This window comes from Fonsecaea monophora (assembly GCF_001642475.1).
Source record: "Fonsecaea monophora strain CBS 269.37 chromosome Unknown Scaff9, whole genome shotgun sequence".
In the NCBI taxonomy this organism is placed as follows: Eukaryota; Fungi; Ascomycota; class Eurotiomycetes; order Chaetothyriales; family Herpotrichiellaceae; genus Fonsecaea; species Fonsecaea monophora.
The window spans coordinates 494,053-506,365 of NW_019173940.1; the positions used below are offsets into that span (position 1 = coordinate 494,053).

General features: G+C 51.8%; 5 protein-coding genes across 5 annotated transcripts; 2 read left to right on the forward strand and 3 right to left on the reverse strand.

The window, feature by feature from the left end:
- Positions 1–51: 51 nt before the first annotated feature.
- Positions 52–2,194, reverse strand: AYO21_02256 (hypothetical protein; the record flags this gene model as incomplete). The annotated part of the gene is made up of 3 exons (XM_022652236.1): positions 52–1,062; positions 1,118–1,913; positions 2,073–2,194. The coding sequence occupies 3 exons, from the start codon at positions 2,192–2,194 to the stop codon at positions 52–54; spliced, it is 1,929 nt and encodes a 642-aa protein (XP_022515622.1).
- A 526-nt stretch (positions 2,195–2,720) lies between these two features.
- AYO21_02257 (hypothetical protein) lies at positions 2,721–4,712 on the forward strand (the record flags this gene model as incomplete). Its single annotated transcript, XM_022652237.1, has 1 exon — positions 2,721–4,712. One exon carries the CDS (start codon positions 2,721–2,723, stop codon positions 4,710–4,712), a length of 1,992 nt encoding a protein of 663 aa, XP_022515623.1.
- Positions 4,713–5,558: 846 nt separating this feature from the next.
- AYO21_02258 (hypothetical protein) lies at positions 5,559–7,529 on the reverse strand (the record flags this gene model as incomplete). The annotated part of the gene is made up of 1 exon (XM_022652238.1): positions 5,559–7,529. One exon carries the CDS (start codon positions 7,527–7,529, stop codon positions 5,559–5,561), a length of 1,971 nt encoding a protein of 656 aa, XP_022515624.1.
- Positions 7,530–9,395: 1,866 nt separating this feature from the next.
- AYO21_02259 (hypothetical protein) lies at positions 9,396–10,238 on the forward strand (the record flags this gene model as incomplete). The annotated part of the gene is made up of 3 exons (XM_022652239.1): positions 9,396–9,930; positions 10,000–10,068; positions 10,132–10,238. The coding sequence occupies 3 exons, from the start codon at positions 9,396–9,398 to the stop codon at positions 10,236–10,238; spliced, it is 711 nt and encodes a 236-aa protein (XP_022515625.1).
- A 246-nt stretch (positions 10,239–10,484) lies between these two features.
- AYO21_02260 (hypothetical protein) lies at positions 10,485–11,494 on the reverse strand (the record flags this gene model as incomplete). The annotated part of the gene is made up of 3 exons (XM_022652240.1): positions 10,485–10,876; positions 10,929–11,107; positions 11,163–11,494. 3 exons carry the CDS (start codon positions 11,492–11,494, stop codon positions 10,485–10,487), a joined length of 903 nt encoding a protein of 300 aa, XP_022515626.1.
- Positions 11,495–12,313: the final 819 nt, after the last annotated feature.

Genomic DNA, 12,313 nt, shown 5'->3' on the forward strand with positions numbered 1-12,313 from the left:
AGACACCGTTCCGCTTCTCAGATCAAGTTTCTGCTTGGCGAAACTTATCGATCAGCTCAGAACCGAGTTCTCAGTGAAGAACGCGTCATCGAACAACCACGCGGCATCGGTTCCGAGAGCGGTATCATTGAATAGAGGTAGATCTTCATCGTGTATGCTACGCTGCAAGTCAACCTGGTCTGAGATTAAGGTCTGGGTTTGGGTCACCACTGGCTCCTCCCGTGGAAGAATTATATGTGGGAGCCTTGCATTGTCCTGCGAATCTCGATTGGTATCAGAAGACGACACTATGGGCCGGGTACTCTGGAAATGCCAACAACGACAGAGGTCTGGACTGAAAGCCTCGAAAAAGCGGCACAAGCTGGGCGTTAGCGGCACTGGCGCGTAGTCAAGCGTAGACTGTCCCCGGACCATCTCTCTCACCCTCAAGAGTGCACACGACACTCCGTTAGCAGATTGCCACCGGTGACCTAGGTGTCCGAGTACAGCCTTGATGACAGCAAAGTCGTCTTCAGTCTTCGTACGTAACTCGGTATAGCGGTAGCCCGTCAACCCGGTCAGACCGGCAGCAAGCGCGTAGAATGGGAAGATTGGACTAAGGTAGCGAATCTCATCCCTGGCCATTATTTCTTCCAACATCCCGGCGATGAAAGAGGCCGCCATCAGTGCCGCCGTGGACTCAGGCGTATTAACCCTTGTACCCTTGTATAAAATCAACAAGGACACGAAATAGCAGATGTGCAGTTGAAACTTTTCGAGGCTATAAGCTGACAAGACTTTCGACGGCTGTTCGTGAGAAACTTTCAAGCTCGGTGGAAGTTGATGGATCCAGCAGAACAAAGAGTTCTCAAATGACTGTCTTCGCGCATCAGTGAGAAGTCGTCTCCGGTGCGCCTCAGCGAGGTCACCCATCTGGCGACAAATGCTGACGTGGGCAACAAAGAGGTGCGCATTGGTGTCCACGACCTGGAAGTCATTGATCGAGGGTGGGTTGACAGTCGAATCATCCAGGTTTATCGTCCGCGGACGCCCAACACCGACGGAGACTATGTTATCGCGGGTCTATGATGTTTTGTGTCAACATATAAACATAACATGGCGGGGGGTGTGAGCTTACCACAAGCGTCCACCATAGCCTCCTTCTGAAGCCCTTGTGAGGCTGGTCTTTAGGCTCAAGATGGAGTCCCATCTGGTGAGCGAGCTCGATACCGATCCGAGTCCAAAAACTGCTCGTGTCTGTTGAAATGGTCTCCGGCCCTGTAGGATTCCACCACTGTAATAGGCACGTTGCGACAATCGACAACAACGTGTTGCGAGGATGGCCATGAAAGAACAATGTCCGTGCTCTCGCATAGTACTCCTGAGATGAGGCATACATCAAGGGACTATTGAGAACTCTGCTGCCCGCCAGAAAGACGGACTGCTGAAGCAACAAGGAGTCGTGGCGATGATTGGGCTCATTGACCCAGCTGAGCTCGACGATGGGTGTCCATGGATGGCATCGCTCCATAAAGGCAGAGACCAAAGCTGCTCTGACCGGCCGCGGGGGCAAATCCAGCGCATGCTGAATCTGAAGAAAATGGAGGTCAGAGTCATGCGATGAAACATCGGGACGAGAGCGAGACGGACGACGAGTCAGGTCTTCCGTAAAGTGAATTTGGCCGCCTAGATATTCGCATCGGCCAACGTAGCTGTACTCGGCGGTCGAGGAGTCTCCAAAAACTGGGGAGGTGCGCTGATCAGAGTCATCGACGACGATAGCAATCTGCTCCGAGCCCGTGACCACAGGCAGAGACGAGCGTGGAGGGCCCATAGATTCGTTGTGCTCCGCTACCTGACCTTGTTGCGTGACATTGGCAGAGTCATCGGGGGAGTCGGTGACGGTATATCGCCTCCGTTTTCTCCGGTGCGGTCTAGCCACAGATCAATCAGTATCAGAGGGGTCCTGTCATTGGAACGGTATTCTGGGTGCCAGAAAATCAAAGCAGAAATGGCCAACCTGGCCAGAGTCTCCGCTAGCGCTTTTGTGCTTGAGAATAAGTCAGGAGTAACATAAGATAAAATGGACTTACAAGCAATCGTATTCGCCCGACCGACAATTCGTGCAGGGTTGGCCGACCTGTGTCAGGTCACATTTGACCTTTCGTTTCCGGCAAATGATACATGCTCCATTGATTTTGGAAGCCTGTGACATTTTACGAGAAATCACCAGCACGACAGCTTTGGGTCAGGGAGAGGTGTGATTACCACGATAAGTAGAAACCATGGGGGTCTTCGGATCACGTTTGTTAGTTCTCGAGGTAGATTGAGCTGTCTCTTTTTCAACCGAGAAAAGATTGGGGGGGGCGTTTGGAATGCGGAGAGCCCTTGGCGGTGCCTGGTGGTGGAGAACACTGCGATGAGTCTCTGAGATCGCCCTGATCGCCCTTTCCCACGACCTGTAGAATTTCTTGAATTCCGGAGGAGGCACACGTACCAGGCGATCCCCAAGCTCGGAGTTCCTCGGTTCCCCCACAAGCCCTCTACCGGGCTTGACACCAGGATTGCTTCGTCACGTCGAGGTGCTTACTCCGAGACTGTCCGTTACCCTCCCTAGTTCTCCGTTCTTTGAACCTTTACCAACCTGCCTCGTACTTATTGCACACCGGTTAGTTGACAGCACTTGTCGAATCGATTGAACATGATCAATCAATTAGTCCTGAACAATTGTGCCTCAAAACATGGCAGAAAGTCGACTTCAGCCTTCCTCATCAACCGCTGGGTTTTTCCAGACATTCCCAGTCCTTCCACCGCGGTATTCGGCTTCGAGTGGTCTCCCAAACGCAAATGACTCCGAATGGAACAACCATAAGAGGCTCTCGGATGATGCAGTGTTCGCACGTATCCTGTCCATCTACCTGCCTGGTAATGCAGGGCCGGCAATGCGCTCCATCCATGACTTCTCGCGCAGGGCTATCCATCCCTCGGTTCTCAGCCACTCGGTCGACGCTGAAATCAATCAACCTGTACTCCGCCCACTCAACACGTTCGGAGATGAGAACCGATCAGACTCGCTCTGGACCACTGGTGGGTGGAAAGCCCTGAAAGCAATTGGTGTTGAAGAGGGGTTGGTGTCCACCGCATATACACCCGGACCCGTTTCATGGAATCGTCGAGTGCACCAGTTTGGAAAGGTTCATGTTTGGGCGACGACTTCTGTAGTGACCCTGTGCCCTATGTCGATGACTGACGGAGCGGCGACGCTCTTGTCGAAGCATCTTAAGGACGACGATGGGGATCAGCCTGGTCGTGGGAAAGTGCTTGCCGAAGCATTCAACAGACTTACCTCGAATGAGCCAGACCGTGCTTGGACAAGCGGCCAATGGATGACGGAGCGGAGCGGCGGCAGTGATGTAAGCGGGACCGAGACCGTTGCAAGAAAGCTGACGCGGGAGGAGTTGGCCTTGGATACCGAATCCCACCGAGATTGCGATGCCAATGGAATGCCTCTTGGACCCTGGCGAGTCGACGGATTCAAATGGTTTAGTAGTGCTACCGACTCCAATATGGCCATGCTGCTGGCGCGTACGGAAAAAGGAATTAGCATGTTCTATGCGCCGACTCGGCGTAGAATTGGCTCAAGCTCAGAGTCAACAGCCTCTGAACTGAACGGCGTGCGCATTCAGCGACTGAAGAACAAGGTAGGCACGAAAGCTTTACCCACTGCTGAGCTGGAGCTCCGAGGAATGCGTGCCTGGTTGATTGGCGAAGAAGGAAAGGGAGTCAGGGAAATCGCTGGTTTAATCAACATAACAAGAATGCACAACGCGGTACGCAACGCGGGCTACTGGTCTCATGGCTTAGCTGTGTGTCGGGCATATTCCAAGGTGCGCAAGGTCCGTGGTGGTCTTTTACAGGACAATGCTCAACACCTTCGCTGGATGGCGGGAGAGACAGTGAAGTACTGGGGAGCGGTACATTTGGCCTATTTTGGCGTTGCTCTGCTAGGTGCAGACCAGCAAGGCTGGGCCACTGGAGTACAAGGAACTCATGCTCAAGCGTTGATTCCAGATGATCCTGTCGCTATCACGGCGTTGCTGCGACTGCTCACACCCTTGGCCAAGGGCCAAGTGTGTCTCAAGAGTGTGTCCGGTATCCGCGCCTGCATGGAGAGCCTGGGAGGCGTTGGATATTGCGAAAATAACGAAAATGGCGGGACTTTGAACCTCGCACGGGTGTGGCGCGACTCGGCTGTCGGCAGTATATGGGAAGGAACTACTAGTGTCATGGCTGAGGACGTTGTCAGGGTCTTGATGGACAAACGCTTAGGGCATGGAAACGTTTTGGAAAATGTTCTACGACCTTGGGTCCAGAATGTCCTCAGCCGTTGTCAAGAAATGTTTCCGGAACAATGCGCTACGGTATCTGAAAGATGGAACTTTTTTACAGCTTCGATAACCGGTGTGGACAAGGAGACCCTTCATTGGAGGGGCAGGGAGATCTTGGAGCATCTCGATGTGGTTATGACAGCGTGTTTATTGTTGTATGACGCATCTCTGGACGCAGACGATGTAGCGATAGCAGTCGCAACAAGGTGGGTACGCACTGAGGTCTCACTGAGTCCTCGGCTCGATCGAGGGGAGAGCGATCTGCAGCAAGAGCAATACATGGACAGGAAGATCTTCCTCGGACCGGTGAAGAATGTTTCGAGTTCTGGGAGCCCGAAACTATGAAGAACCAAGTTAAAACACGATAGCAATCTCAATTTCGGGCGATGAACAACTGGCCACGAACTATTGTGCAGGCGGGCTGGATTGTGTCGTCACGAGAACTCTCTTCTGAACTCCATGAGTTCACCCACAGAAGATTGAGTCCACGATTTTCTCACAACAGCTCTATACGCATTGCTCCCGAGCTGGATTCAAATCTTGATGCTCGCTCACCCTTTCTCATGTCGTCTGTCGATCATACTTACATGCCAGTGCCACTTTTTGGTTAACTTAGTCAACGACATATCGACTTGCCATGATAAGCATCAACTGTTCGCCTCTCTTCCCCCAATGGAGACGGGAGTAATCGCGCCTCATGTTGCCTATTGGTCGGACAGCCCAACCAACTTTGGCTTCTGGATCTCTAAACAGGCCTGGTTCTCTCGAAACTCGCTGAAGGGCGTTCTCCAACTTAAACTGTTCTTCGGCAAACAAGCACGACTATCGGCACCCGTGACCGGAGATTGTCGGCCTCATTACGTGATCAGAACAAGTCTTTCTCCGAAGCTGGGACGTGACTTGTATGCCACCAACGTGTGATAAGTGCCGCTTACTGTACATTTCGAAAGGTTGTTACCACTGGAAGTGAATCTTCAGAAAGCGAAGTCCGATCTTTACCAGCTCTGCCTCGAAACGGAACCCAGGCGGGTCAAGTCATCGGCCAGATGACGGCGGGACAACTAGCTGGACAGGTCCAGTTCTGTATTGCTGGTGTGCTGCATTCTGGAGAAGTCCAGGTAGGTGTGTTTCTGGAAAGGTTTCATACTAACGTATGGCTTATAACTAGTGGTGTCATGCTCGTACCCGCACCTACAGCTTTGCTCTTGCTTCGGGCGACAATACGGCGTCCGATCCCAGAAAGATCCTCTTATCCAATGCTACTCGAGCTCTCCAGTCCTGCTTCGGTCGAACACCGGAGCTGGGGAGGGCGATGCTCCAAGTCCAACGTTTGGCAATCTCGTCAGCCACTTCGTCCTTGTCCAAACTTGCGTCAAACAGGAGGACGACAGCACACGTAATGGCTTCGATATGCTCCAGGATGACCCTGCCCTCATATTGCAACTGGGAACCATGCACTTCTCGACACAATTGGATCAATGCCTCTAGTCTCGTGTTGACGACGGCCGCCTCCGGCCTAAACGCTCCGCTGCTCTCGACCTGCCGCAGCACATCCCTAACCCATTTTGCGTATACGTTTTGCAAAACGTCGCCGCCTCCCAGCCTTTTGTCGTTGATCACCCGAAGAGCATCCTCGGCCATTATACTGACTGTCCCTTCCCATATAGGACCCGCATTGGCATCTCGAAAGAGCCGGCTCAGATTCATAGTCCCACCATCTTCGTAATTTTCGCAGTATCCCACTCCGCCTAAACTCTCCATACACTCTCGGACACCCAGGACCGATTCGAGAGAGGTTCGTGCTTTGAAGACTGGCGTGAGGAACCGTAGAAGATCTTCCACATCCGTAGCTTGCGGTGGGAATAGGCCTTGTGCCCTGGTGTTCTGCATGATTGAGGGTTGCTCGGTGGCACCAAGCAAGGCGACTTGAAAGAAGCATGCATGCATGTGAGCCCAGTACTTGACTGTCTCACCAGCCATCCAACGAAGATGGACGGCATTGTCCTGAAGCAACCCGTGGGCAATGGACCGGGTCCGGGTGAACGCCCGGCTAACAGACAGGGATCCTGCCCAATAACCTACGCCACCAGTTGCAGTGTACAGCCGAGTCAAGTTCAAGATAACAGCGATCTCTTTGACGCCTTTGCCTTCCTGCCCGATCAGCCAGCCACGCATGCCCTTAAGCTCAAGTTCGGCAGTCGGTAGACCTCTAGTACCGAGCTTATTTTTCAGTCTCTGGATTCGGACGCCGTTGAGCTCGTTCTGGCTGAGCGTCGAACCTCCGGAGCTACGACGTACCGGTGCATAGAAACAGCTCAGGCCTTTGTCGGTCTGGGCGAGGAGTAACGCCATGTCGGAATCCGTGGCGCTGCTGAACCATTTGAACCCGTCAATCTTCCATGGCCCCAAGGGCATCCCATGAGCATCGAGGTGGCGGCCATTTCTGTTGTCCGCCTCTAGTTCGGTAGGGCTGAGTCTTGAAGCCACGCTTTCGGTGTCTCTAACATTGCTTCCCCCCGTCCGTTCTGTCATCCATTGCCCTGATGTCCAAGCGTAGGTGGGGTCGGAGGAGATGAGGCGGCTATACACTTCAGTCAGGGTTCTTCGAAGGCCTGGCTGATTCCCATCCTCGTCTTGGAGATGGCGCTGGATGAGTTTGGCGGCGCCGTCAGTCATTGACGCTGGGCATGTGACCAGGGCATCGTGGCCAACCCACACGTGCCCCAATCCAAACTGGTGCACTCGCCGATTCCACGTCGTTGGCTTTTCATCACCTAGCGACTGGTAGCCTCGGGTGACCATCCCGTTTGAGACACCAATCTCTTTCAAGCGTCGCCATCCTTCTCCTGTCCACAGTGGATCGACCTTGTTGATCTCACCAAACGTGTTGAGCGGGATCAATCTCGGCGGATTGGTCTCACAATCGACGGTGAGTCGGCGAGTCGAGGGATGAATGGCTGTGGAACTGAGCTCGTCAATTGACGAGAAAACCTCATCCTGCGCGTCTCTGGGTATGTAAAGCCGAAGGATTCTCTCAAAAACGGCATCGTCAGAGGCTTTCGAAGCTGATCCAATCTCCTTGGAATACGTAAATAGTTGCGGAACGACAGGGAGCTTGTGGAAATATCCCTCTGTAGAGGACGATGCGGCGCGTCTCGCCATTTTGAGCAAGATATTGTGGTTCGTGTCTCTAGCTCAGAGACATGGAAGAAGCCAAAAATGTCACCGGGGAGAGAAACTAGCTGTGATAGCCGTTCTATATATGCCATTGTTGGACAGCTACAGCCCTTGGTAGATGGGAGCGAGGTGGTGATTCGGCGAAATGGCGCTCGGCAGTGTTGACGGCGGTACATTCCCCGCAAAATGAGGATGCGGAGGTTATCGGAAGTACTCGTACTGTATGTACTCCGTAGTATATTAAATAACACGCTTGCCCACTGTTCATCAGTATCAAAGTCAGATAGTGCTGATGACTAGTGGATAATAACACTGCTCTCAGCGTTCTCGATGGCATGGATGCTTTCACATCTAACCACCAGTGTACCTCAGTTCGTGTTCCCAGATCGTCCTAAAGACTCTAAGTGGAAAATGTAGTCGACTCTCTTGTCCTTTCCGAGTGTCGCCTGACATGAGGGAGTGCGTAGGGTGGTAACCTTGTCGACTGACCCGACATTTGGCCACCATCGATTTTACTCAAGGATTGTGCTAGTCCGTGATAACTTGTCCTCAGATACATGACTTTAGGGCTGGAGCTACAGATGACGCTCGGAGATACTTTTTCCCGACTGCCACTGTGGCCTGCGTGATCTGACGTACCTATAAGCGGAGCAGTTTCTCAGACCCCTGGCTCGGCGCCTGCGGCGTTTACGCACAACGCTAAACCTTTTCCGGAGGAAAAGACAAAATGACCCTCTGGGGCATTTTATTGGTACACGCTTCAGCGCCGAGATGACCAATCAGCGCTTGCGCTTGGATCTGAAACAATCTCATTCTCTTCTCCCGGCTGCAACCACAATCTTTTGCGAACGAGTAGCCACTGAGCAGCCTGTCAAACAACACCCTTACATTCCATAAACAAACCCCACAGATCCCTTTGGGTTGGCCTGTCAAGGCTACTATAGGACGGGCTGGCCTTAAACCTTTGATAGACTCAATTCAACAGCAGCCATGGATGCTGCGGAGAAGTCAGACATCGTTGAAAAATCAGATAAAGTAAGAACGTCAAAACACCCATTGCGCGCCGCGAGAAGGAGCGCCGGTAGGGCTCGGCTTGATGAGCCTGGCGCAGCAGTTCTATCAGCGGTAAGGACACTGATGATCAGTACCCTTTGCCATGGTGCAATCTGATGTCTAGCACAGGATCGTCGGGGACAGCTTCGACGTGCTCAGCAAAAGTATCGACAGAAGAAAGAATCTCTTCTTCAAAGCACGAGAGCACGTGTAACTGAGCTTGAATCCCAGATTGACAAGGTTGCCGAAGCCCTTGATGCCGTTCAAGATATTATCCACAAATCAGAGCTCAGCACAACCCATTCGACCCTCGTGACGCACATGAACAAGATCGAAAATCTTCTCGCTCATCGCTCTCAACGTTCGAGGTCCTTGAAAATATCCCAAAGCTCGATAAACCATGCAAATGATGGGAGTGATGCATAGTCAGTATCATCGCTGGACTCTGTATTTGGCTACCGACTTGGAGCCGGACCATCCCACGGACATTCAAATGGGTCCGTCGAGATACTGGGCAAGCAAAGCCATAGGGCACGATCCCATTCAGCTCAAACATCATGCCTCGTGAACGAGCAAGTGGTAGAAACACCCTGTACTTTTCCGCTTCAGCAAGCCATTCCTCCCGCATTTGGGTCAAATACAAAGTATAGCTATTGCTTTCAGGAAAGAACCTTCTCCCGACGGTTACAGCGCTTTTGCCTGGAACACACATTCCAGATGTTTGAGGATCCAAGGTCCGATCCAACCGCAGTTTATCGCATGTTCAGATTAGTTCCCTGCATACAGGACAAGGCAAAGATGTCCCCTTACTTTCGGAGGCTCCTTGACGGTGGGATCAATGACCCCCTGGAGATTCGTTCTCTTCCATTTTATGGCATTGGCGGCGCTGGAACGCATTTTCCAACTGTCGACAAATCGGGAAACCCCGTGTTACCCTCAAATACGAGACTTCCCCGACGAGTGCTGGGCATTCTGGCAGCCGCTGAACCCGAGGACGGCAACACATCAGGCCAGGATCGTGAGAGGTATCTCGAAATTTTTGGTTATGGTGGTCAGTGGTTTGATTGTAGGGACGTCGAGGGCTATCTGAAAGACAAAGGCGTTGATCTAGATATGTCTTCTTTATATCCAGCGTTGAACAACACCAGCACACAGATCCCCGCGTCCTACCGGCAGGTGCATACACTATCCGGCATGGATAGTAGCGCAAAGACTCCTCAACCAGGAGGATCTGTCCACGACCTTATACTTTCGACTCCTACACCTTGCCATCCTAGTGATGAATTCCACATCTCAGACACCACCGTGTTTGGACACCCAGACCATCATACTGGTACAGTATCCCTTCCATGACATGCACACAATTGGACTAGATGACTAGAAATGGGCTGACAGATGATAGATTACTTTGATAATTCTACATTCCAGCGAGGTCCTCGTTACAGCCTTGATGTCCAGAAATTCTTCAACCGTGAGTAGCCCGACGGTGGCCCGCTCGACGAAGCTCCCTTTACGTGTTCTGACCTATGACTAGAATTGCTCTCCGGATTGGTCCTCCTAGGTCGGGCGCCAGGATTCAGACGGACTGAGGTTGAGGCTGCATTCGAGGCTTCCTTGATGCCACGAATTTTATTCTGTTAAGACGGTAACTTCTTGTACTACAAAGACCCGATAGCGCCAGGATGTATGACAATCTCGAGAATCTCTTCGCGTTGATTACCCCATGCCTTGTTCTCTTTATTCGAACTAGGAAATCCCGCTTATCATTCCAAAGGCGCTTTTCAAAGCATGGCTTCAAGCCGCAGAAAGACGACCCTTCTGACTCTCCATTTGGGTAGATCAACTTTCTCTTTGGCAGCTGGCGATGGCGATTGAATGTATCTACAGCTAGGTCTCTTTTCGCTTTTCGATCTGTTTTGCCTGCGGTGAGGTGTCAATCGCCTTCCACCAGGGCCAACCTGTGGGCGAATCCTGCTCCATGGTGCCCTTGAACTCTGGACGCCGCTTTTGCGAAAAGCTCTTTATTCCCTCCTCGCTGTCCTTGGAGAGCAGCATTCCAAGGAAAATCTTCGAATCCAACAAGTGGGCCTCTTCCGGTGTTGGCGGTCCTCTATACATGAGATCGTGCATCACCGTCGTGCTCACGATAGATGAATGTGTTGCGATTTCCTTGGCAATTTCTAGTGCCCGAGAAACAGTGGCTTCTGGTGTTGCCAATACCTCAGAGAAGAGCTGATTGAGAAGTGGGTCAGACGCTGCATGTGTTGCGCCGGTTGACACTAGATGCAAGGCTCGCGACATCCCAACCAGCCTCGGAAGGAAAATACGAACTGCACGCCTCCATAGAGAGACCCCGCCGCGCAAAGGCAAAGCTGATTTTCGACTTTGCATAAGCAACCCTGATGGTGGCAGGGAGAGTCATCGTTATTCCGAACCCTACCGCCGGCCCATTGATAGCTACGACCGTTGGCTTGCGGCAGTTATGGATTGCTAGCGTTACACGGCCGCCTCTAAACCCACTTAGCTGTATGTCTCGAAGTCCTTCGGTCTGGGACATTCGCTTACCCATCTCGGTAGGTCTCGACGGATGAAGGGTCTTGTTTCAGATTCTTGACAAGTTTGGAAAAGCCGACCTCAAGATCCGCGCCCACACAGAACGATGGCCCAGCGCCCGTTATCACGATTGCTTTGACACGATCATCGGCGTCAAAATACCGATATGCAGTAATAATCTCCTCGAGCATACTCTCTGTCACTACATTGAATCTCTTCGGTCGATTCAAGATTAGAAGAATGACTTCAGTGGTGGTTGGAGACGTCGCAGGGACATGAGAGATCACAATCTCCTTGAACGGGAGGGAAGAGTAAGTTTCGGGAAATAACTTGGGGTTTGTCATATCGTCACAGAAATACAAGTGAGCAATCTATCTGCTGTGGGCTTGCAATCCAGGAATACATGGCAAAGACGGGAAGCATTTACTATTTATCACAGAGTATTCGAGATACGAGGGTCCTGGGTGGAAGACTTGGCTACACTGAACATTGGATGCCGAGATATTGTAATCGAGCAGATAATACGACCGAGCAGATATTCTAATCCACGCCGAGAGAGGCACATCAATGTGGATCAATCCAGATTGTGCACATAAACATCCACACACCGGCATAATATATATAACAAATGCTTGAAAGCCACACATCAATTTGTCTGAGAAAACTACGCATTCGCGAGGTCTGACCTCAATCTGCAACTTTACCACTACAACGGCATCTTTCCATGGTGAAATGGCATTCCACTACACATTGGGGGTTTTCATGCCGCTGATCGCCGGCTACCTGTGTTATGTCAGGTATCACAGGTACAAGCGTGAGAGGCTCCTATCTCAGCCATTTGGCCCCAGCGGACGGCCGCTTTCCTCTATGACGCTCAATGAAGCGTACGCCATAATCGACCAGCTTCAGACCCTGGAATTTCCAACAGCGTTCGACAAGGCCCGGGCTTACGCTTTACTAAAGGTAGGTGTCTTTTTTCAGTCCTGCCACCGTGATCGCGTCCACCATTGCATACTGACATGGGGTTTCGTAGACGGGTGGGATCCCGACAATGACAAAACTCTTCATGCAACCGGCCAAAACAATCCCAAGAAATGCCACGAAGCGCGCGGTGACACCAAACATTCTCCTTTTGGAAACTCAAACCAATCCAGTTGAACGTC